At 39.0% G+C, this 27,226-nt stretch overlaps 1 protein-coding gene across 2 annotated transcripts in view; it reads right to left on the reverse strand.

The window, feature by feature from the left end:
- Positions 1-3,545: 3,545 nt before the first annotated feature.
- ZYG11B (zyg-11 family member B, cell cycle regulator) overlaps positions 3,546-27,226 on the reverse strand; it is a 79,872-nt gene continuing 56,191 nt past the window's right edge. The window contains exons 11-14 of one of the 2 annotated variants that reach the window (XM_082863481.1): positions 23,259-23,456; positions 23,081-23,133; positions 21,883-21,980; positions 3,546-8,632 (exon numbers count right to left, since the gene is read on the reverse strand). In XM_082863481.1, coding sequence (XP_082719607.1) covers positions 8,442-8,632; positions 21,883-21,980; positions 23,081-23,133; positions 23,259-23,456 — 540 coding nt within the window. In that variant the 3' untranslated portion in view covers positions 3,546-8,441. The remainder of the gene's footprint in view (positions 8,633-21,882; positions 21,981-23,080; positions 23,134-23,258; positions 23,457-27,226) is intronic. The other variant, XM_082863482.1, reaches the window with a different exon arrangement.

A 27,226-nucleotide genomic window follows, 5' to 3' on the forward strand; every position in this document is an offset into this window, starting at 1 on the left:
ATTTGGAAATGTCCTGATGCCCAAGGTCAGTGCCTCTCTGATTGGAGACCTCCCTAGAAATGGGGTTTGTGGCAGCTGACTCTCCTGAAGCTCTATACTAGTTAGATAAGCCATGTTCAGATGTTTTCACATTGAAGTAACCTCTATCTCTATCAGTTTCATGGGTTGTTGGTCTCGTTAGCCCCATTATTTGGGGGAGGAAATTTTCTCCCCAAATTTGTAAAAGCTTATGTTTTACTGTAGGAGCCACTACAATAATGACACTGAGGGCCCGTGAGGTTGAAAATCATCAACTTGGAAAGCTGTCAATGGTCTCCATTCTCTGAGACAGGCCAAAAGTGTGCATGGGAACGGCCTTAATGGTTAAATTGGATTTGGGACTGTCCTTAATGGTAAAATTGGTTTTTCCCCTTTATAGCACAGTGATTAAGAGCATAGATTTCAGAGTCTGACAGACCCAAGTCTCATGTGTGACTCTGAAACCTAATAACTTGTGACCTTGACGAAGTTATTTAATACCTCACAATTTCCTTATCCATAAAATGTAATGATTACCTTTTTTTTTTTTTTTTTTCCCCGTACGCGGGCCTCTCACTGCTGTGGCCTCTCCCGTTGCGGAGCACAGGCTCTGGATGCGCAGGCTCAGCGGCCATGGCTCACGGGCCCAGCCGCTCCGTGGCATGTGGGATCTTCCCAGACCGGGGCACAAACCCGTGTCCCCTGCATCGGCAGGCAGACTCTCAACCACTGCACCATCAGGGAAGCCCATGATTACCTTCTTTACAAGGCTGTTGCAAGGCGTAGTTGAAAAAATATACATTAAAAAAAAATGCTTAGCATAGTGCTTGTCTCGATGTAGTTTCTGACTGCATTGGAATGTACTGAATAACTAATGCTATTTGAAATTGTAGACCCCTTACAATAGAATTTGGCGCATAGTGGTAATTGATTGACCCCCAAATCCTAAACTATAGTTGATCTGTTCCCATAGGTCTTGAAAAGAGAAGACTCTAAATCCATTGCTAGTACCCACAAACAATAATGTGGTTTATTTCATGAACCAGTTTCAGAGGGCTTTTGATTATACATTTGTCTTTTTATTCAAAGACATCACTACTGAGATTGTACAAAGCAGCAAACATTCTTCAGAGTGGGGACGCTGGTGTTAAAACAGTATCTAGGTTTAATCTACAAATTCCTCTACTTACTATCTGTGTGATGTGAGGCAACTCATTTGACCTCACTAGGCTTCCCCTCATTTGTAAAATAGGGGATAATTATCTTCCCTTACAAGATGTTTGAGGGTTAAATACAGCACTTGACTCATTACTCATAATATATCCAGTTTTGAAAGGGCTTTATTTAAGACTGAATTGATGAGACCAAGAATTAGGTAGAAAATGTGTTTGGTAACTCCTTAATCTCCGCATTCAAACATGACAATCACATTCTAGATATGTCATTGAAAATAGTTTGTTTTTTTTTTTTTTTTTTTTTTTGCGGTACGCGGGCCTCTCACTGTTGTGGCCTCTCCTGTTGCGGAGCACAGGCTCTGGACGCGCAGGCTCAGCGGCCATGACTCACGGGCCCAGCCGCTCCGCAGAATGTGGGATCTTCCCGGACCAGGGCACGAACCCGTGTCCCCTGCATCGGCAGGCGGACTCTCAACCACTGCGCCACCAGGGAAGCCCCAAAACAGTTCCTTTTGTAATGTGTTTTTATGTAAAGTAACAGGAGAGCTGAGGGCTTTCTTTTTGTTTTTTTGTTCTTAGCTCTTATTGCCTCATCACAGTCTAGGAGAGACACTCTCTAGTGACAGTCCTTGACTGAGTCATTGCAAGATGATTTTAAACAGCTGTCATACTGAATGCACAGGAGTAAGCCATTCATCTGCAACATCTGGTCACTGGTATCATTTCCCCAAACCAGCTGTGAAGTCTGGTTTCTGGAAGCCAAGAGCTCAGTCAATATGCCCACCCTATGACTTGCTCTTTTATAGGCTGAATTTTCAGACTGCATTAGAATCTTAAATTATAAAAAGACAATGATTAATGTGAGTGCTCATGGTTTCTGCCATTCACCTACTCTTCTCAATGTGAGGAGTTATGCAGTTACTCAGAGCTGTGCACTGGAGTCTTATGATGCAGATTAAGAATGGGGAATAGAAGATGGAAAGATAATCAGGAGGAAAGGAAGAAATTTAAATTTAGCCAAGAGACTGGGTTGATCTACATAATAAAAACTGTGAGAAAGGGTGGGGGAGGGGAAGAATGTTGGAAGGTTTGATTTTGTCTTTTTGAAGATAGGCTATAGACAACACAGCTCAACAACTTGTTTGGTTAAATATTGGCCAAAGGTATTTATCTTCCTCAGTATGTATGGCCCATAGTAATACCATGTTAGTATTGAGTGAATTATTGGAGACAATAAAAGGTTAAGAAAAGCTGGGCTTCCCTAGTGGCACAGTGGTTAAGAATCCGCCTGCCAATGCAGGGGACATGGGTTCAAGCCCTGGTCCGGGAATATTCCACATGCCACAAAGCAACTAAGCCCGTGCGCCACAACTACTGAGCCTGTGCTCTAGAGCCCGCGAGCCACAACTACTGAGCCCACACGCCACATCTACTGAAGCCTGTGCACTCTAGAGCCCGTGCTCTGCAACAAGAGAAGCCACCGCAGTGAGAAGCCCGCGCACCGCAACGAAGAGTAGCCCCTGCTCGTGGCAACTAGAGAAAGCCCGCGCACAGCAACGAAGACCCAACACAGCCAAAACTAATAAATAAATAAACAAAAATAATAAATAAAATAAAAATTTTAAGCTAATAATTATTATAAAAATTATAATAAAACTACTATTAAAAACCCTATCACTAACACATCTAATCTCATGTTTGTGTATTAGTGAAGCATTAGTATTTGTAGTGATCATTCATTAACAATTCTATAGCATCTAAACACTAATGCTGCCCTACACCATCTGTAAGGATGGTCAACTTCCACTTCTGACCATCTGGCGCATTCTTTTCTGTACCATTCATTTGATGTTTAATCACATATTCCCTAAGAGCTAAGCAATCTCATGCGATTATGCAATAATAGGGGGAGAGGGGGCCCATTGGATTGTAAATTTGGAAATAAGAATTGTAATGCAGAGTCTGTTACTGACTTGCTGTGTGATTTGGGCAAGGTCATTTTACCTACGACTTAGTTTCTTCAACTATAAAAATGACGTTTCTGAAACTAAAGTCACTAAGAATTCTTCCTGGTCATGGGGTTCTTATATTATACTTTGTTTTTTGGTAACCTCCCTCACTAAATGCACTCATACAATATATATTATATCAGTTAATTATCTCAATAGTTGTGTGAATGACTGTCAACCTAGATATGCTCTCTAGGAAGTGTTCTTGGGCTGTCTGATGGGTGCCCAGTCTGGATTAGGTATAGTCTCTGTGGCTTTATAACAAGTACCGTGGACTGGTCTGTAATACAATGTTATGTAGTATTTATCTGTTTATTTGACACTTCCTCTTCTCCACAAAACTGTTAAGTTCTCTGAAGGATTTATAAATTATGCAAGTTCCAACACATAAATAGTACCCACTGGCCTTTTCCAGAAAGCAACTGTTACAAACAGATGACCAAGGAATCTGAATCTTGAAGCATTAGTTTTAAATTTTAAAGCAAATGCCCAGAATAAATGTAGACAAGACACACTTTACATAAAATTTGTAACATTTATTTAGGCCAAAAAAAAAAAAATCCCCAAAACAAAAATCTGTATACACAACAGTAATACCTAAGTGATGTCCTGATTTAAAACACCATGATTCATGTACAGGACACTCCCATTCATCTGGCCACAGTAAGAACAGTGCCTTCAGTCCAGACAATTGACAGCCTTTGAAATGTATACACATTACACTTTCCAATGAATTTTTCATATCCTTTAAAAGGAGTTAAACTCTTCCATCAGAATTCAAGCAAAAGATAGCTTTTTCCATACTCACAAGTCAGTGAGAATTTGACAGCGGGAATTCTACAAAAGTCAGGGATTTAAAAATTTTATTCTTACAGACTATCTGAAAGTATAAATCTTGACATAACATCCTCCCATTTTTAAATGCTCTCAAGAATTTCTTGCTTTTATGAAAGTATGTCTCAGCTTTCATTAGCAAAGTAGTTTCTTGCTTCTAAGCTGATTAAAGTAAGCTTAAAAGAACCCAATTTGAACAATTTTCCAAAATAAGTTCAAAATTAAGCACATATTATTAATGAACTACATTTATGATTTCTCATAATTTGATAAATTTGGATTTTCTAAATATTCTCGATAGCCATTCTATCTAGCTACGCAGTTAGGTTGTGCTGTCCAAAGGAGCTTTGCTTCATCCAGAGAAACGAGAAATAGCATTGATTTTCCCATAATTTACCCAAAAAAAATTGGGGGAGGGGAGAAACAGGCAGAGAAAGTTCTCTCTTAGGCTATCAATCAGTTAACATAAGAATGTCTTAGGTTAAGATTTGGAAACCAAAGAATGCATAATTAGGAGTGTACATGTCACACAAAATCTATGAAATACTAAAAAAAGATAAAGCAGTTACTCATTTAAAGCACACTCAGCAAAATTTCCTATCATACCGCTATTTTCATCACTGGATGAAGTCTGGATTTGCATTATTACTTAAATAAACAGTTCGTGAGTTAATACAAAAAATGAAAAATGTGTCAATACAAAGCAAATGGTAAAATTTAAATATCCAATATCCACACAATCATTTGAAACTGCTACAATGGATTTGAGAGGGAAACCGTAAGTTTGCAAACCTCTCTGTAAGCTATCTCGGAACACTACTCTGAAGCCCTAGCCATATAAAGCCCCCAAATAAGTAACATACAGATGAAACTGCCCACGTCAGCCAACAGTATGATATTGCCTTTAACTTACACCTTCAGTTTAATAATACTGTTTATCTCAAGATAAAAGTTGCACAATAACCAAATAATGTAAACAGACCATTAGAGGGCAGGAGAGGGGTGGGTTTCAACATATACAACAAAGTAAGTTTATTTTCCTGGCTACTCATGACCTCTTTTCAACCTTGGGTATTGCTGCACCTTGTTCTATGGGGGGACAGGGTGGGGTGTCAGGCATTTTAAAGCACTAAGCCAAAACCACGGTTCATTAATCGATTCTACCCTAATTTAGCACATAATGAACCATAATAAAATATGTTTTCATCAAAATGTGCTCCAAAGGTCTAGATGATGGCCCAATACTATCTTGAGCATGGCATAATTTAAAATATAGCCAAATGAAAGTGACTGGGGAGAAAAAGGGCCAACTCAAAAGGTCCCACTAGCAAGATCAACTTCCTAGGCTGGATATACAGCACTGATATTTTAAAACATGAATCCTTGATTCTTTGGAAGTTTGCAAACAAAAGATATCATGAAATTAAATTCCCATAGTTGCTTTGTGGGATTCATCTCTACCTTGGGTAATTCACTTAAATTGACTAGTGCCACTAAACGGCATTTCTGTCCAAGGGTGAGGAGCGGCAATATCTAAGGTCAATTCCTGGATCTGTGAGTCTGATATGACTTTTTTAATTCTCAACTAAGATCAGTAACCACTGAGTCCTTGGTCAGAGAGTAAATTAACCCCTTATTACTACTTGATTTGATTTATGTTCCTTTTCAACTGCAAAAGGAAAAAATGATTTTTTAGAGTATAAAGAGAACAGCAAAACTTACTTGATGGAAAGAATGAGATACCCTAATTATTTTTGCTTTAATTTCAGACTGTTCTTGTTTTACTCAATAAATTTACACATGCATCCTTATAGTTTAAAAAGTCTAATTCCATTTCCCATTTCCTTTAGTAGATCTGTTTCCTTTTTCCTTTAGTAGATCTAAACCTTGCTGTTGCTTGTGGACTGATGTAGTGATAATTTGCAATATCTGAGCACACCAATGATTTGAGCAATGAGTGCTTCAACCCTAGTCTAAATTGTGCTTGAAACAGCACCTCTAAGCCACTGAAGAGGTAACCCTTGAAGGCACCAAGTTCTGTTACATTCTAGTGTACAAATGCAAACGGGAGGCCTAATAGATTCTTTCTGTAGAGACAGGCCAGTTACACCTCATAATTTCAATTTATATATATATATATACATGTATATATACATATACATATATACTGTATTATAGCCAGATTCAAGACCTTATAGACAATTCAGTGCCATAATTAGATACACAATTTTAAGAGCTATCCCAACCACAAAGGCACTAAATTTTTTATATATTTGGGATGTGCCTAATTATTTTGCTTTTAAGATTCAAAAGTATCTGGCCATTACCAGTGCTCAAAGTAGCAAATTTCAATTTCAATTTCAATATATTTGAGTCTTCATCTATCAACAAGTTATTCTGAGTAATGAAGGGATTTATTGTTTTCCATACATTTTTAGCCATTTTTGAAAACAATTCATAAAGACAAAAACCTAGGATTAGCCTAGAAGGAACATGTACTTTTGTCTTGAATAGGATACAATAGAAACTTGAAGCCAAACTTCTCAAATAGGCTTTTCCTTAACTACACAAGCTAGAGGACCTAGAGATGCTCCACATAGCTAGCGACTCCAAGCTTTTGTAGGCCATCCTATTTTCTACATTTTGCCTTAGATATTTAAAACCCAGAAAAAGGGGGAAACTTTTAAAAGAATTTTCCATTTCCTCTGAAATAGAAATAATCTGTGAAAATTTATCTCACACCTATAAACATTCCTTAAACTGGTTAAGTCAGAATTAACCCATAATTTAATATGGTTTTTTATGATTCTAAATATCTATTTTCATTTAGTTTAAGTTTTCACTCCTGTGAAGGAGTACCAAATAATTCAAGTATGACTACTGTGATAGTGGTATGAAATGTGTATGTCAAAAATATTATCAGCATACTAATGAGCCAGCTCCTTTCTAAATAAAAATGCTTCTGAATAATCACCATGATTTTAAACGTATTATTTAAAATCTCTATTGAAAACATTTTGGCCATCTATGAAAAAGATGCAGTCATCTAAGACTGCAGGTTAACTTTATTCACAAACTAAAATTTAAGGTGGATACTCTGGTTTCTCTTCAGATCGTATAAATCTTTTGCCTTTTTTTTTGTTTAATGAAAAATAACTCTCTTGGTGACTTGCTGCCTCCCAACTGCCATTATTGACAACTGATTCTTTACTGTAACAACTCTCTTAAAGGAAAGGCAACTGTCTAAAAAATAACCCATCACAAAATATTTCCTTTTATGCACTGCAACTAGAATCATTACATTTAACAATAGTCTAATTCTTCTTGTTTACTTTTGGCAGTGAGATGTGGATATCCTTCCCCAACATGAAAATATTAAGATACATGTAGTCTGAAAGAAAAGAAAATTAACTTCTCATGGCAAAATCTACTGTTAATTGTATTTTAAGTGAGCAGGTAATACCATGTGTAGTCTCTATTCCACTGAACAAAATGACTTTGAAATAGAGGGAAAAGGATGGTCTGTTTGAGGAAGAGACGATTTTTGTAAAATTCACATTTTCACAACAATATGACATAAAGAAATTCAGACAGTTAATCTTTAATGCAGAATGCTGTAATATTTTAAACTGTGGTGCTTGGGGAAATATTTCTAGAGAGTAACCAGCAGTCTGTGTAGGAAGCAGCAGCCCATGCCTCCAGGAATAAATATGAAGAACAAGCTACTGCGCAATGCCTCAGGAGAGGTGGGCCCCAGAAGATTAGCCAGTCCCAGTTTAAAAACTATATACCACAAGAGCAGACCTTTTCCCAGTTCCTAAACTCTATTTTCCCTTAGTAGTTTTTCTTTTTAATATATTTTCTGCCAGCCATCCGAGCACCAGCCAGTGAGTAGCTTTCACAAGGAGAGGACTCAGATTTCCATTCTTTCACACTAAGAAGGACATCTTATAAAAGATACACAGACAGAGAATAAAGGCATTTTATACAGAAGCAATATAAAATTTACAACTGAAGCAGTGCCAGAAATCAGGTTAACAGCTTATCTGAAGCTGCAAATTGACTGAAGGGACTTTAAGATCAGAAAAGTCTGGCCTAAGGGTCCGTGCAAACTTCCTCATAAAACTGTAGAATTTTAAGCACAAGTAAGTTCAAACACTGAAGGATGTGGAAATTTTCCTAAAAGGCAACGATCAAGGAAGAGACTCTTCTCATCTGATAAGTTAAAAATCACAAGACAAATCAGAGACTGTTCACATGGGCAGTACTGTACATTATCAATCCCATACTCACTTTATGACTCTTGTTGTAGAAACCCCCAAAACATCAGAGAGGGTAAGATATTCCAAGTGAACCTATCACAAAAAGAATTTCTGTGATTCAATTATCCAATTACCTATAGCTATCAATTTAGTCTGGCCTGGGGCTGCTTTTTACAGGGAGGTGGTCTTCCATGGCGTACAATGTGTTTCTCTAAGCTGTCCAGGATGGCCACAGCAATCTGTTGGACATGAGGATCAGTCTGTTCATGTTCTTTGATGTTGTATAAATGCTGCAATCCTCCTTCCTCAATCAGCATGCTGCAATATCTTGAGGCTGAAAGAAAACAGGAGAAAGAGCTTTCCTTAAAAAACTTAATTGTTTTTTTGTGGAATAATTTTTATTTTTTTGCTTAAATTTAAGCTGTTTTGTTATTGCTCACTAACATAAGTTAGAGCTTGAAAAATATCTCTGTAATGATGTCATGCCTACACTACAAGGCCCACACATAGATCATAGATAATACACATACCATTATATATATATATTATATATAATATATATAAAAATCATAACCATAAGACATAGACAATCTTCTTTGACCCCCAAATCATGAGTAAGATGGGTACTGTTACACTTTTATGCATTTCCTATGTTAAAAAAAAATTTAGGGCTTCCCTTGGGGCGCAGTGGTTAAGAATCCGCCGGCCAATGCAGCGGACACAGGTTCGAATCCTGGTCCAGGAAGATCCCACATGCCGTGGAGCAACTAAGCCCGCGCGCCACAACTACTGAGCCTGTGCTCTAGAGCCCGTGAGCCACAACTACTGAGCCCACTCGCCTAGTGCCTGTGCTCTGCAACAAGAGAAGCCGCCACAACGAGAAGCCCGTGCACTGCAATGAAAAGTAGCCCCCACTCGCTGCAACTAGAGAAAGCCTGCATGCAGCAACGAAGACCCAACGCAGCCAAAAATAAATAAATATTTAATAGCAGTCATATTGTACGTGCAGTATTCATTATTTTTAAATATTTTTTTCCTTTTGCCTTTTAAAGTTTATTTTTTTAGTTTTAGTCATATTTATTTAGTCATATATAAACTTTATAAAGTTTATTTTTTTAGTTTTAGTCATAAAGTCTAATTTACACACAATAAAACACACCTAATTTAATCTATAGTTTTATGAGTTTTGCCAAACGTATACACTTGTGTAACCACCAACACAATCAGGATATGGAATATTTTCAACAACTAAAAAGTTTCCTTGTGCACCTTTGAAGTCAATCTCCCCTGCACCCCTCATCCCAGGTAACCACTGTTCTAATTTCTGTGATATAGACTTTTGCCTACAACTTCATATAAATGGACAGCATGTAACCTTTTGTGTCTGTCTACTTTTGCTCAGCATGATGTTTTCGAGATGTTTCCAAGTTGCTACCTGTATGTAATCTTTTTTTGTTGGTCTAAGCTGAGAAGTATTCCACTGCATTGAATACGTCACATGTTTTTGATGTTATTGTACTGATGGACATTTGTTGGATGTTCTCTCTCCCTGAGCATTTCATTACAATGACTAAAAATGCTATAATCATTCTTTCACAAGTTTTTTGGGAACTTTTCATTTCCTGGATCTTGAGAAAATACCTAAAATGATGGGCAAATGCTAAATGTATGTTTATTTTTATTTTTTTATTTTATTCTTGATTTTTATTTTATTTTTTTATACAGCAGGTTCTTATTAGTTGTCAATTTTATACACATCAGTGTATACATGTCAATCCCAATCTCCCAATTCATCGCACGCCCATCCCCCCCCCACCACCACTTTCCCCCCTTGGTGTCCACACATTTGTTCTCTACATCTGTGTCTCAATTTCTGCCCTGCAAACCGGTTCATCTGTACCATTTTTCTAGGTTCCACGCATATGCATTAATATACGATATTTGTTTTTCTCCTTCTGACTTACTTCACTCCGTATGACAGTCTCTAGATCCATCCATAAATGTATGTTTAACTTTATAAGAAATCACCAAATTGTTTTCTGAAATGGTTGTATAATTTTTCATTCCCATCAGCAATGAATGAGAAAGTTGCTTCATATCCTCATCAACACTTGTCATTGTCCACCTTTTTGATTACAGGCAGCCTTCCTAGCAGGTGTAAAGTGGCTTGCACCTCACTGTGGCTTTAATTTATATTTTCTAATAACTAATGATGCTGAACTTTTTTTTGGCCATCATGACAGTATCTTTATTTTTTTAATTTTATTTATTTATTTTTTTGGCAACACCCTGTGGCATGCGGGATCTTAAGTCCCCTGACCAGGGATCAGACCTGTGCCCCGTGCAGGGGAAGCATGAAGTCTTAACCACTGGACCACCAGGGAAGTTCTGAACTTCTTTTAATGCTTATTGGCCATTTGTATATTTTCTTTGAAGATCCTTTGCCAATTTTTAAACTGGGTTATTTTCTTTTTTACTATTGTGTTTATATATTCTGAAAACAAATCTCTCATCAGGTATATAATTTGCAAATATTTTCAACCGTTCTGGGAGTCGTCTTTTCACTTTCTTGATGGTGTCCTTTAAAGCACAAAAGTTTTAAAATTTTTTATTAAATCCAATTAGACTAGTTTTCTTTTGTCACATGCTTTTGGTGTCCTATATAAGAAATCACTGCTTAATCCAACATCATAAACTCTTTCATAAACTCATCATAAAAGTTTTATATGCTTATGTATATGTAAATGTAGTTCTTACACTTAGGCCTGTAATCCATTTTTGAGTTAATTTCTGTATATGTTATGAGGTAAGGGTCAAAGTTCTTTCTTTTACGTGTGCCTACTCAGTTTTCCCAGCACCATTTCTTTAAAAACCTGTTCTTTCCCCACTGAATTGTCTTGGCACCCTTGTTAAAAATCAATTAACCATAGATGCATGGTTATTTTTGGACTCTCAATTCTATTGCATTGATCTATACAACTATCCTAATGATGTTGAGCATCTTTTCATGTGCTTATTTGCCATCTGTAAATCTTTGGTGAAAAGTCTGTTCAACTCTTTTGTCCATTTTCTTGTATTCTTTTCTTATCATTAAGTTTTGAGAGTACATGGTATATTTTGATCACAAATGCTTTATCAGACATGTGATTTGAAAATTTTGACCCAGTATGTGCACTGACTTTTCATTTTCTTGATAATGTCTTTCAAAAAGCTGAAATCCTTAAGTTTGATTTGTTCATGGCCAATTTAGCAGGTTTTTCTTTTTCTTTTTTTTTTTGCTGCTCCGTGTGGCTTACGGGATCTTAGTTCCCCAACCAGGGATTGAACCCACGTGCCCTACAGTGGAAGTGTGGAGTCTTAACCACTGGACTGCCAGGGAAGTCCCTAGTTTTTTCTTTTGTAGATCATACTTTTGTGCATATTTAAGAATTTGATCTCAACAGATGCAGAAAAAGCTTTCAACAAAATTCAACACCATTTATGACAAAAACCCTCCAGAAAGTAGGCATAGAGGGAACTTACCTCAACATAACAAAGGCCATATATTACAAACCCATAGCCAACATCATTCTCAATGGTGATAAACTGAAACCATTTCCACTAAGATCAGGAAGAAGACAAGGTTGCCCACTCTCACCACTATTACTCAATATAGTTTTGGAAGTTTTAGCCACAGCAATCAGAGAAGAAAAAGAAGTAACAGGAATCCAAATCAGAAAAGAAGAAGTAAAACTATCACTGTTTGCACATGACATGATACTATACATAGAGAATCCTAAAGATGCTACCAGAAAACTACTAGAGCTAATCAATGAACTTGGTAAAGCAGCAGGATACAAAATTAATGCACAGAAATCTCTTGCATTCCTATACACTAATGATGAAAAATCTGAAAGAGAAATTAAGGAAACACTCCCATTTACCACTGCAACAAAAAGAATAAAATACCTAGGAATAAACCTACCTAAGGAGACAAAAGACCTGTATACAGAAAACTATAAGACACTGATGAAAGAAATTAAAGATGACACAAACAGATGGAGAGATATACCATGTTCTTGGATTGGAAGAATCAACATTGTGAAAATGACTCTACTACCCAAAGCATTCTACAGATTCAATGCAATCCCTATCAAACTACCAATGGCATTTTTCATAGAACTAGAACAAAAATTTTCACAATTTGTATAGAAACACAAAAGACCCTGAATAGCCAAAGCAATCCTGAGAAAGAAAAACAGAGCTGGAGGAATCAGGCTCCTGAACTTCAGACTATACTGCAAAGCCACAGTAATCAAGACACTATGGTACTGGCACAAAAACAGAAATATAGATCAATGGAACAGGATAGAAAGCCCAGAGAGAAACCCACACACCTATGGTCACCTTATCTTTGATAAAGGAGGCAAGGAAATACAATGGAGAAAAGACAGTCTCTTCAATAAGTGGTGCTGGGAAAACTGGACAGCTACATGTAAAAGAATGAAACTAGAACACTCCCTAACACCATACACAAAAATAAACTCAAAATGGATTAAAGACATAAATGTAAGGCCAGATACTATAAAACTCTTAGAGTAAAACATAGGCAGAACACTCTAAGACACAAATTACAGCAAGATCCTTTTTGACCCACCTCCTAGAGAAATGGAAGTAAAAACAAACAAAAAAAAAAACAAATGGGACCTAATGAAACTTAAAATCTTTTGCACAGCAAAGGAAACCATAAACAAGACGAAAAGACAACCCTCAGAATGGGAGAAAACATTTGCAAACAAAGCAACTGACAAAGGGTTAATCTCCAAAATATACAAGCAGCTCAGTATCAAAAAAAAAACAACAACCCAATCCAAAAATGGGCAGAAGATCTAAATAGACATTTCTTCAAAGAAGATATACAGATTGCCAACAAACACATGAAAGGATGCTCAACATCACTAATCATTAGCGAAATGCAAATCAAAACTACAATGAGGGGGCTTCCCTGGTGGCGCAGTGGTTAGGAGTCCGCCTGCCGATGCAGGGGACACGGGTTCGTGCCCTGGTCTGGGAGGACCCCCACATGCCGCAGAGTGGCTGGGCCCGTGAGCCATGGCCACTGAGCCTGTGCGTCCGGAGCCTGTGCTCCGCAACAGGAGAGGCCACAGCAGTGAGAGGCCCGCGTACCGCAAAAAAAAAAAAAAAACAACTACAATGAGGTATCACCTCCCACCAGTCAGAATGGCCATCATCAAAAAATCTACAAACAGTAAATGCTGGAAAGGGTGTGGAGTAAAGGGAACCCTCTTGCACTGTTGGTGGGAATGTAAATTGATACAGCCACTATGGAGAACAGTATGGAGGTTCCTTAAAAAACTAAAATTAGAACTACCATACGACCCAGCAATCCCACTACTGGGCATGTGCCCTGAGAAAATCATAATTCAAAAAGAGTCATGTACCACAATGCTCACTGCAGCTCTATTTACAATAGCCAGGACATGGAAGCAACCTAAGTGTCCATCGACAGATGAATGGATAAAGAAGATGTGGCACATATATACAATGGAATATTACTCAGCCATAAAAGGAAATGAAACTGAGTTATTTGTAGTGAGGTGGATGGACCCAGAGACTATTATACAGAGTGAAGTAAGTCAGAAAGAAAAACAAATACCGTATGCTAAGACATATATATGGAATCTAAAAAAAAAAAAAGCGATTCTGAATAACCTAGGGGCAGGACAGGATAAAGACGCAGACATAGAGAATGGACTTGAGGACATGGGGAGGGGGAAGGGTAAGCTGGGACGAAGTGAGAGAGTGGCACAGACATATATACACTACCAAATGTAAAAAAGATAGCTAGTGGGAAGCAGCTGCATAGCACAGGGATATCAGCTCCATGCTTTGTGCCATGTCCATCTAGAGGGGTGAGATAGGTAGGTTAGGAGGGAGACGCAAGAGGGAGGAGATATAGGGATATATGTATATCTATAGCTGACTCACTTTGTTATACAGCAGAAACTAACACACCATTGTAAAGCAATTATACTCCAATACAGATGTTAAAAAAAAAAAAAATCTGCCTAAGACAAGGTTACAAATATTTTGTCACATTTTCTTGTAGAAACTTTTAATAGTTTTTGGTTTCATATTTAGACTTATGATCCATTAAGACTTAAATTTTAAAAAATTAATTATTTATTTTGGCTGTGCCAGGTCTTAGGTGTGGCATGTAGGATCTTTGTTGTGGAATGAGGGATCTTTAGTTGTAGCATGTGGGCTTCTTAGTTGTGGTGTGTGGACTCTTAGTTGCAGCATGCATGCAGGATCTAGTTCTCCAACCAGGGACCAAACCTGGGCCCCCTGCACTGGGAGCTTGGAGTCTCAGCCAATGGATCACCAGGGAAGTCCCAAGAGTTAATTTTTTTATACAAAGTATGAATCAAAGTTCTTTTTTTTTTTGCAGATAGAGATACACTTGATGCAGTACTGTCTGTTGCAAAGACTCTTATTTCTCTATTGAATTGCTTTGAACTTATATCAAAAACTAACTAACCAGGGGCTTCCCTGGTGGCACAGTGGTTGAGAGTCCGCCTGCCGATGCAGGGGACACGGGTTTGTGCCCCGGTCCGGGAAGATCCCACATGCCACAGAGCGGCTGGGCCCATGAGCCATGGCCGCTAGGCCTGCACGTCCGGAGCCTGTGCTCCGCAACGGGAGAGACCATGACAGTGAGAGGCCCGCGTACCGCTTTAAAAAAAAAAAAAAAAAAAAAAAACCCCTAACTAACCATATGTGTATAGGTCTGTTTCTGTACTCTCTATTCTGGTCCTTTGAACATTCTTTGTTTATGCTTATGCCTGGACTTCAAATTGGTGTCCGAAGTGAGGGCAGTTTTGTGGGACTGAGACCTTAACTTGTGGAATCTGACACTATCTCGAGGTAAACAGTGTCAGAATTGAACTAAATTTGTAGGACACCCAGTCAGTGTCGGCTGAGAAATGGAGAACTTTTAGGTGGGATGTGGAAAAAACACATATCAGAATTGGTGTCAGAAGTGGGATTTGCTATCCTGGTCCTGGCTTATGGAAACATGTGGTTAGGGAACAGAAAGGATAAAAAGGTGAGGGATAAGGAACCTCTGGTTTCTGGGTGGCTACTCCATGATGTGGAGTAGCAGCTCTGCTGCAATCAGTTACTAACAGTAAAAGTTACCAATGGAATTTATTTTTTTATTTATTTATGTTTTTAAGAGTTTTGTTAAATGTTTTTTTATTTTTTTAATTTAATTTTATTTTTTTGCGGTACGGGGGCCTCTCCCGTTGTGGAGCACAGGCTCCGGACGCGCAGGCTCAGCGGCCATGGCTCACGGGCGCAGCCGCTCCAAGGCATGTGGGATCTTCCCGGACTGGGGCACGAACCTGTGCCCCTGCATCGGCAGGTGGACTCTCAACCACTGCACCACCAGGGAAGCCCAATGTTTGTTTTTTTTTTTTTTAAATATTTATTTGGCTGTGCTGGGTCTTAGTTGCAGCAGGCATGCCCCTTAGTTGCAGCAGGCATGCCCCTTAGTTGCGGCATGCAAACTCCCAGTTGCAGCATGCCTGTGGGATCTAGTTGCCCAACCAGGGGTCAAACCCGGGCCCCCTGCACTGGGAGCACGGAGTCTCAACCACTGCGCCACCAGGGAAGTCCCAACCAATGGAATTTAGAGATGACTCCAAACCTGACCTGCAATTGTTTAATCTAATCAAGGCAAAGATTGACAAAAGGCCAGGATTCCTTGGCTTGACTCCTTACTGGGGACTTAAAGCCTTTTGCACAAGAGTGGGTAACTTAGGAAGTGGAGAAGTTCCTGGTGAAGTCCTGATGTGGGCTACAATTAGAGAGTTTTTTAAAAAAAATGTAAGGATTGACAGGATTATGAAAGTTGGGAGTGTTTTTTTTAAAAATATTTATTTATTTATTTGGCTGTATGGAGTTTTAGTTGCGGCCCACGGGCTCTAGAGCCTGCGGGCTTAGTTGCCCTGAGGCATGTGGGATATTAGTTTCCCGACCAGGGACCGAACCCACATCCCCTGCATTGGTTGGCAGATACTCAACCACTGGATCACCAGGGAAGTCCTGAAAACTGGAATGTTTAAACAGACTTTATGTAAAGAAGTTGTGTCTCCTTTGCCTCAATATTTTATGGAAATGAGTATCATGTCTGGCTGGGGAACACTCTCCTACCTAGTACTGTAAGACCAAAATCTGTGGATGATTACAGTTAGGAATATAAGGGTTAAAAGAATTAAGGTAAAAGTTTGTAGGAGAATTGGTATGGTTGAACAGACTTTATGTGAAGTGGTTACATTTCTTTTACCTGATGGTATTATGAGAATGAACATTTTATTGACTGGGAAATGTTTCCACTACCTAACATCATAAAACAGAAAGCATGTAAATCTACCTTTCAAGCAATGTTAATTGGGCATGCTAAATGGGAACCAGTAAGGTTGCCCAAGCCAATGCAATGTAGAATAGAAGCTGGAGTGCTGGTAGGGACAAATTCTCTATGCCATAGCCCTATGTGAAGGACTGACTGGGGTTTATGGCAAAAGCCTGTGAGTGCCTACCAGAGATGATTACTGGGACTTTGGACTTGAGAATTTCCATCTGAGGGGCATTTACTACCTTGCTATTTGACATTAATTGAAGCTACCCTCATGACTGAAGGACAAAAAATGATCTTCAAACCTGAAATACCCAAGACGTTTTGAGTGATGTCAGAGAAACACTCTAATGGGGATGGCAGTGCCCAGAAGAGTTCCATGATAAAACAGAATTCGTTTATACAGGATCATGCTACCTGGAGAATGCAAGGAGATACTCATGAGCAGGGAGCCTCTTTCTCCCTAGTCAGTCCCTAGGACTGACTTTGGAACTGCACAAGGAGCTGCCAGATTGTATAGTCACTTGGACAGTGCCCTATAAACAGCTCGCCAATAACCAACAAACAGCTGCTTGGTTTGTGGATAGCAGTTCCAAGGTAAACAGACAACATCCTGTTTGGAAGGCCACCATTCCGATTGAAAAAGGTAAAACCAAAACAGCTCTGTGGACTGAACTGCATGCTGTTTTCCCATCCTTTCCCAAGGATGAAATACTGAATAGTGGTAAAACCCTCTGTTTGGGTTTTTTCATGGGCAGTGGCCAATGGTCTAGCCGTGTAGGTGGATACAAGGGCAATGGAAACCTGGTCATTAAGGCAGGACATATCTGTGCCCATCAGAAGAACTCTCTTCCATGTTCAGAAGCTGACTGGAACTGACAAGCAGATATCCCAATGCGCTTGCTTGAGGTGGCCACCTGAGTCCATGAGATGAGTGGATACGGAGGAACTGCAGCAATGCAGAAATGGACTGAATCTAGACATATTCCTCTTGCATTTTAAGGCACAAAGCGCCAGAGTCAAGGAAAACGTTTTCTATCCCTACAATGTCCGACAATGGGCAGAGAGATATACTCCTCAGAGTAATAGTTCGATACAGAATTGGAATGGGCAATTAAAACATTAGTTATCTAAAATCGGAGCTGGGAGGGAGGGGGGAGATATAGGCCTGAAGGGCTAGCTTTCACACCTTCACGAGTATATGTATGCTCACACTCAATATTAGTGGAGCTAAAAGAATGTCCCCACTAGGGACTTCCCTGGTGGAGCAGTGGATAAGACTTTGCACTTCAAATGCAGGGGGCACGGGTTTGATCCCTGGTCAGGGAACTAGGTCCTACATGCATGCCACAACTAAGAGTTTGCATGCCACAACTAAGGAGCCCACATGCCACAACTAAGAAGCCCTGGAGCCGCAACTAAGGAGCCCATATGCTGCAACCAAGGATCTGATGAGCTGCAATTAAGACCCAGCACAACTAGACCGATAGATAGATAGAACGTCCCCACTAGATATTCTCCTGTTTTTCTGGGGAACCTGGGGAAGAGGGAGTGGGAAAGGATGTTGATATGATTATGTAATTCTTGCTAAGGGAGGATACTGGTAAAATGACTATACTTTTTTCTTCTTCTTCCCCATATCACAACGTTTTTTAATTCCCCTACCTGGTGCAGTGGTCACAGAACCAGGGCTGCAACTACAAATGCTGGAAGCAGGGATGATTCCTAAGCAAGAAATTGTAACTATGTTGTAAACTCTTTTTGTCAGGATTCCCAAGGGCCTAATGGGTTGGGTTATGCCTTAACTCCATCTCGCAAAATTGGGAATAACACTGAATGCAACTATATTGCCTCCTGGTAAAAACAGCCCGCTAGTTCTGCACCTATGTAATCTTACCCTATCTGAATGACAGCAGACTGAGGGGGAGACACTTGCTAGACTAGTATTGCTGTTGGCAATCTAGACCAACACAGTGGTCAAAATTAATGTCCCTTCCAAAGGTGGAAAAGTTTGAGTGTACATGAAGAGAAGGAGGATCAGGAGCTGAGGGTACAGGAATGAATAAATAGGCTATGTAATAAGAGAAATTCAATATGACATTAACACATCAATAAAGGCTCAGAGCGGGGCCTCCCTGGTGGCGCAGTGGTTGAGAGTCCGCCTGCCGATGCAGGGGACACGGGTTCGGGACAAGGGTTCGTGCCCCGGTCCGGGAGGATCCCACATGCCGTGGAGCGGCTGGGCCCGTGAGCCATGGCCGCTGGGCCTGCGCGTCCGGAGCCTGTGCTCTGCAGTGGGAGGGGCCACAGCAGTGAGAGGCCCGCGTAAGGCAAAAAAAAAAAAGTCTCAGAGCAAGAGATGATATTATTTCTTAGTTAAAGAGCAATATATGGCTTCACCCTAAGACCACTTCTGCTTTTGGAGCCTTACAAAATCTACTGGAAGCCTGCAAACCTCAGTGGCCTTGCCCTGGGAGACATCCCACTCTGTCACCTCATTACCGTATGTCAAAAGGGGATCCTTATGAATGACAAAAGACACTCCTATCACTCAGGAAATTATAAAGGTTTGAGGAGTTCTGTGCTAGGAACCAGGAACAAAGACCAAATATAGTTCTTATTATATCTTCTGGTCTTTGATGACAGATCCCTTAAAACAAAATGATTGTAACAGTTAACAGATACTAGAACATTACTAGAGTCCCATTCAGTCATTAATAATTAGTCCAGTTTATCATATGAAAATGTCTCTCAGGGCAAGGAAGCATTCACCACGTTGGTGAATGCACTCACATGCCTGGATGATGGGACAGCCTAGTTCCACGGGGACAGAAGCTCCTGTGCTCAGAATCCTTCAGAACCCTGCCCTATGTATCTCTTAACCTGGCTGCTCATCTGCATCCTTTATAATAAACTGGTAAATATAATTAAATGTTTCTCTGAGTTCTGTGAGCTGCTCTAGAAAATTAATTGAACCAGAGGAGGGTGGGTCGTGGGAACCTCAGATCTACAGCTAGTCAGTCAGAAGCACAGGTAACAACATAAACTTGGGATTGGCATCTGAAGTGGGGACAGCAGTATTGTGGAATTGAGCCCTTAACCTGTGGGATCTGACACTATCTCCAGGGAGACAGTGTCAGAATTGAGTTAAATCTGTTGGACACCCAGTCAATGTCTGCTGAGAATTACAGAACTGCTTGATGAGGTATGGAAAAAACACACATTTGGAGCCACAAAACACCTGTCTTGATTACTGTAGCTCTACAGTATGTCTTGAAGTCAGGTAATATAACTCCTCCAATTTTGTTCTTCGTTTTTCTAAGTTGTTTCAATATTCTAGGTCCTTTGCATTTCTGTATGAATTTTAGAATCAGCCTGTGAATTTCTCTTCTGCTAAGACGGCTAAGATTTTGACTGGGACTATATAAATCTACAATACATTTGGAGAGAATTGCCATTTTAACAATAGTAAGTCTTCCAACTCATAAGTGCCGTCCTTCTATTTGGTTAGGCCTTCCCTAAAGTCTCTCAGCAATGCCTTTGTTTTTCTCAGTGTACAGGTCTTGTACATCTTTGTCAGATATATCCCTAAGTATTTCATAGTTTTTGGTAAAACTGTAAATGTCATTTTTTCATTTATACTGGTTGCAGCTAATATAAAGAAATGCATCTGATTTGTGTACATTGATCTTTTATCCTGGAACCTTGCTAAACTCACTTATTAAGTCTAGTTGCCCTCTTGTAGATTTCATGGGATTTTTCTACATAGATATCACGTCACCTGTGAATAAAAACAGTTTTCCTTCATTCTTTCCAATCTGGATGCCTTCTGTTTCTTTCCTGATCACACTGGACAGAACCTTCATTACAATGTTCAATAGCAGTGAGGTTGGACATCCTTGCCTTGTTCCTGATCTTAGAGGGGAAACAGTCACATTTAATTTTTCACTATTAATTTTGATGTTAGCTGTAGGATATCCTTAGATGCTCTTTCTGCATCTACTGAGATGATCAGATTGTTTTTCTTTCCTGGTCTGGTAATAGGATGAAACACATTGACTTTCAAATGTTAAACCAACTTTGCATTCCTGGAATAACCTCCTTGGTCCTTTTTATATACTGTTGGGTTCCATTTGTTAAAAATTTTTTAAGAATTTCCTCATCTATGCTCATGACAGATATTGTTCAGTAATTTTCTTTTCTTATGTCTTTGCCTGGTATTGATATCAGGATAATTCTGGTGTTCTTGCTTTCTAATTTTTTTTAAACCAGCTTTCTTTCAGTTTGGATATTTTCTATTGCTGTGTATTCAATTTCATCGACCTTTTCTCATTTGTATCTACTCTTAAGCTCACCCAAATATTTTTCATGTCAAATTTTTATTTTTTTCCTCCTCTTAATTTCATGTTTTCTTTAAAATCTTGGATCATATCTATAAAAAAAGTTTGAAATTTTTTCCTGCTAATTCCATCATCACCACCATTTCTGGGTCTGTTTCAATTGTCTAATTTTTCTCCTGGTTATGGGTCCTATTTTTCTGCTTCATCTTTCACCTAGCAACTCTTACCATATAACTAAACATGTTGTTGAGTGTATAGATTTTGTTGTCTTTTTTAACAAAGTGCTTAGTTTTTCTCTGACAGACAGTTTACTTGCAGAGCAGCTTGATCATTTTAAGACTTGCTTTTAAGCTTCACAGGGTTGCCTTAGAGAAACCTTTAATTTAGGGCTAGTTTAATCTTTTCTGGCATCTGTAGTGAATGTCCTGGGTATTAAGTTCTTTCCACTGTTTGGAATTCGAATATTTTCTAACCTGCGTAAGCTCCATGTGTTGTTCAGTTAGAAGCTCCTTGGTATTTGTTCTTTTTCAGGCCTCAGGAAGTCTCACCCTAGGAATGCACAGCCTAAGACTCAAGAAACGCCTATGAAGATTTCTGAAGTTCTTTCTTAGAACAGTGTAAGTCTCATTCGCCACTGTCATTGATTTCTAATATTGCCAAGCTCATTCTGAAAGGATAAATTTAGTTCATAACTTAAGATTCTCTTTACACTGTATTTTTAAAAGTCTGTGTCCTTAAAAATCAAACACAATTTAGAAATGGCTTTCCTGTGCAAGGAGAATTTCACTTGAAAAAGAAAAACACAGTTCTCTTTTTGGTACATACGATTCTTGCTGCAGACATGCTGCATGGCCCAAACTGCCCATAGCTGGACTCCTGGTGTTGTGAAACAGCCAAGTAATGGGAAAAATGGATTAAAGGACCTAAACGTTCAAAGAAAAGAATAAAAGTTACATCCTGTACTTAGTGTCACTTTCTAAAGCAATGATTCCTGAGCTTTTTGCTACAGAAATTTCATCCTGCTATTTTTAAACTATATAATATAAATGAGCTTCTGTAGAACATCTTTTCTTTGTCTTAGCCATTTGATAAACGAGTATATTCAGACAAAAGTCTTGGTACAGAAGATGGAAGGCGATCAGAACAACATATTTTTTCTCAAAAGCACCTGTTGGTCTTGAAGATACACATTTGAAGAATTGCAGACTTTGGTTTGGAAACTTAGATAAGGAGAAGTTAGTTGATAACTAACCAGAACAACACCATGACGGAGCTCTAGAATTAGCCTTTCTATTTCTACAAGTCTTCTGCCCAAAAATGTACAGAACATAAGTGGGAATCAAAAGTGTTGGTAGCATCAGCATTTATAAAGTAGACAACAAAATAAATTGCAATAATAATATTTATGCAGCAATCTGGAATACTTCTGGTATATTAGTAACTTATCTACCAAGTCACCTGTCATAAACAGAGTTAGAATCTAGTATGCCCTTCAGTAAATTATTATAAACTGTTTCCCTGAACAAATCAGGTGCTATTTCTAGTTCTCTAAATGTGTTCTTGTTTTAGACCTCCTTGCATTAATACTCTACCTAAAATCTTCTGTCTCTACTTAATTATCTCTCAAAACTCAGCTCACAATCTACTTCCTCTGGAAGCTTTTTACCATTTTCCAGTGCACGTTCAGAGCATTCTATGTACATAACTAGCATAGGAGTGAATTATTTCTGATTTACATTTGGTTTCCATCACTAGGCTGTAAAGTTCTTGTACGGAGGCACCATATCTTACTTGTCTTTGAATTTCAAGAGCACAGAACAAGACCTTGGCACCTGTTTTCAATAAATGTAGAATGAAGGAAGGACTGATGAATGACAGGTAGCAAAATAAATTAAAAATACTTTATTTTAAAGCCAGTACGAAGATAGATGCCAAAGGGTAAAATCTACATCTAATAGGAATGACCTCTACACAAGCAAAATGACTAGGTTACTGGCTTAATATTAATTATCTTGCTAGTTACCTGTATGCTACCATCTCACACTCTGGAGTTGGCCATTTCAAAATTGCTGAATGCTGAAAGACACAAAGCACACAAGAAAGGGTTACAATATTTATTTAGCATTGCATTTTGAGGGTTTGACAGTTTAACCATTATGAATGTTGTTTGTATGCTTCCAAAAAACACCAAATTACCCTACCAGATCATCCAGAAGAGAATTCCTCTGGCTACGACTCAATGTCCAAGCTTGTTCTCCTCTAGATATTAAGTGGGCAATAATCCCAGCTGCAAAGTAACTGACTTCCACTTCAACACTATGTAGAAGGCTACTGATGTGGTCTATAAAATCCTTCCACATTAATTCAGAATGCAATTCTTGTACTTCAGCTATATTGTTCTGGAAAAAAAAGAAGATATAAAAATTAAAATAATATGTATAATAAATGGCTAAATGACACTGCAACGATTTAAATATGTATGGACAAAAGCGAATATTGTTGCTATGTTAGCACAGTGGGATTACAGGTGATTTTATTCCTCTTCTCCCCAAACAATAAAATAATAAAGAAACAGTAGCGAGTTCTGTTTCAGGTAAAACAGTAAACTAGATAACCTAAAAATTTCCTGCTATAAAATATCTAGAAGTGCTGAATAAAAACAGGCAAACAAACTTTATATATGTAACTTTTTTTGTGGGACAAAATGTAAATAGGGAATCAAACTAGAGCATAACAGGCTATCACAGGCCTGCAGGGGCAAGAGAACTGGGTTTTAATAGACATGCAAGGGCAAAAGTAAGGTCCAGAGACTGGAACTAATACAAGGCAAGAACTTTCAAAGGATTATACCTCAGTAAAAGAGTGGATTGACATAGATACATAAAAAAGAAGTAATCTGGGCTCTGGCCAATTTAGATTATGCTTGATCTTCTCCAAAACGATCTAAGACTCAACTTATCTCACTACTCTAAAGATTAATCCTCATTCTTTTTTTTTAAATTATTTAATTTATTTATTTCTGGCTGCGTCAGCTTTTAGTACAGCATGCAGGATCTTCGTTGAGGCATGCGGGATTTTTCATTGTGGCGTACGGGCTCTTTGTTGCGGTGCCTAGGTATCTCTCTCTAGTTCTGGTGAGTGGGCTCAGTAGTTGCAGTGCACGGGCTCTCTAGTTGTGGCACGCGGGCTCTGTAGCTGTGGTGTGCAGGCTCCAGAGTGCGTGGGCTCTGTAGTTTGCAGCACGTGGGCTCTCTCATTGAGGTACGCGAGCTCAGTAGTTGTGGCGCGTGGGCTTAGTTGTCCCATGGCATGTGGGATCCTAGTTCCCCAATCAGGGATCGAACCTGTATCCCATGCACTGGAAGGCAGATTCTAAACCACTGGGGTCCCACCAGGGAAGTCCCTAATCCTCATTCTTAAAACTTCATTTGATCTACTATGAAATCATAATTCTCTTCCTAACACATTGATTCCATTTCTTAGGAACCAAAAACCCTGGCCTTTTCGTTGGTAAGAAACTATTTACTCCCTAGCTTGTCATTCTATAACAAATGAAAATGAAAGCTACCGTGTTCAAATGTATTCTCTGTAACAGCTAACAAGTTTTCTTTTCCAATCATGGAAGAGTGAGGATGGAAGAGACAAGTTAACTTTACTCACTACATGAATGTGTATAATCCTGTACCTTTCCATCAGCATTAGTGATAAATCAATGTCTCCTATGCCCCTCTCTAATCTCACATATTCAAACAAGAAAAGGAATTTCACATTCATTTTTAAAAAATTAATTAATTTATCTATTTTTGGGTGTGTTGGGTCTTCGTTGCTGTGTGCGGGCTTTCTCTAGTTGCGGTGAGCGGGGGCTACTCTTCGTTGTGGTGCTCAGGCTTCTCATTGTGGTGGCTTCTCTTGTTGCGGAGCATGGGCTCTAGGCACGCGGGCTTCAGTGGTTGTGGCTCGCGGGCTCTAGAGCACAGGCTCAGTAGTTGTGGTGCATGGGCTTAGGTGCTCTGCAGCATGTGGGATCTTCCTGGACCAAGGATTGAACCTGTGTCCCCTGCATTGGCAGGCAGATTCTTATCCACTGCACCAGCAGGGAAGCTCTCACATTCATTTTTTATACTCTTCCCTATTTATGTTTTTTAACACAGCATGTATCATTTTATAGTGACAAGAAAAGGAAAGATAGATATGCCTTTTAAAATAAACAAATTAAAAAAAGATAGTCCTCTGTCTCCTTCAAGCTTGAGGAAGCTTGATAGAAAGAAATATAAAGACCCTCTGAGAAGGACACACCTTGTACTCAAAGCCCCACAGATGGTGATAAATTACAATTCACAATGAAAACAATCCATAATGAGTGAAATCATCAAATACAGTAGAAAATTAGACTCTCCCAAGAACCTCATGTAATATAAGATAGTACCTGATTTTAAAAAGTTAAACACACACACATACACATACACACGAAAATGCAAAAGACAACACCATTAAACAAAAAACAACAGATAAGGAAAGATTTGGAATAGAGCATCAAAAGAATTATGGCCATTCTTTCTTGCCATAAACAAGTTGCTGGAAAATCAGACAAAATATATGAGAGAACTGTTTTCAGACAGCAGACAACTAGCTATACAGGAATGTGATCCCTGAGAGAAGATATTCAAATGGGGCAGTTTCTAGATTGCTACGCATATAAGGGGAACCTGAAGAGTTGGCAGTTTTGCTGAGTTGAGGAGACAGAGATCAGTCTTCAGGGTGGCCTAGGCAGCAAAAATTTGTAGAACAGAGCAATGTAGAGGAAAAAGTTCCAGAGAAAGGGAAAGAGAGGAAAGACATCTGCAGAGGGATCCCCTAAAATCTTTGGCTGAGTACTGATACGGAGTGAAACTCCACAAGGCCAGGGAAAGAACCACCAGAAAGCAGTACGTGAACAAATCCCAAAGTCACGCAGGGTTAGGAATAATTCACATTCTCACCAGCCAGAGTGAAGAGATCTCATAATAAACAAAACATTTGACAGTAGTGGGATAACTAGGATAAAGTAGTAGGGTAAAGGTTGATCTGAAGCCACTTTAACAAAGCAAATATAGGCATACCTTGGAGATATGGTGGCTTTGATTTCAGACAACCACGATAAAGCAAATATTGCAATCACGTGAGCCACCCAAACTTCTTGGTTTCCAGTGCATAGAAAGTTATGTTTATACTATATTGTAGTCTATTAAGTGTGCAAAAGCATAACGTCTTTAAAAAAAATGTAAATACCTTAATTAAAAAATATTTATTGCTAAAAAATTCTAACCATTATCTGAGCCCTTCAGCAAGTTACAGTAGTAAATCAAACATCACTGATCAGAGATCACCGTAACAAATATAATCCTAATGAAAAATTCTGAAATGTTGCAAGAATTATTAAAATGTGACACAGAAACACAACGTGACTTAATGCTGTTGGAAAAATGGTGCAGACAGACTTGTTCGACACATAGTTGCCACGAACCTTCAATTTGTAAAAAACACAGTATTTGTGAAGTGCATAAAATGAGGTATGCCTGTAAATAAGCTTTGAATGGAACAACTTGATCCGTGAGTAGCTTAACTGAATGCCAGCGCAAAGTCCAAGATTCTTTAAAGGAAAACAACAAAACTACTAATCGACAAAGTAAATTAAATTTCACAATGACTGCAACCAACTAAAAATTACCAGGCATACAAAGAGTCAGAAAAACATGATCCTTAAACAGGAGAAAAGTCAACCAATAAAAATAGACCCAAAAATGACAGGGATAATAGAATCAGTAGACAAGGATTTAAAACAGTTATTATAGGGACTTGCCTGGTGGCACACTGGTTAAGAATCTGCCTGCCAATGCAGGGGACATGGGTTTGAGCCCTGGTCCAGGAAGATCCCACATGCCACGGAGAAACGAAACCTGTGCGCCACAACTACTGAGCCCGTGCTCTAGAACCCGCAAGCCACAACTACTGAGCCTGCATGCCACAACTACTGAAGCCCATGTGCCTAGAGCCTATGCTCCGCAACAAGAGAAGCCACAGCAATGAGAAGCCTGAGCACTGCAACAAAGAGTAGCCCCCACTCACCACGACTAGAGAAAGCCCATGCGCAGCAACAAAGACCCAACACAGCCAAAAAAATAAAATTAAT

Source organism: Leucopleurus acutus (assembly GCF_964270905.1).
Source record: "Leucopleurus acutus genome assembly, chromosome: 2".
NCBI lineage: Eukaryota > Metazoa > Chordata > Mammalia > Artiodactyla > Delphinidae > Leucopleurus > Leucopleurus acutus.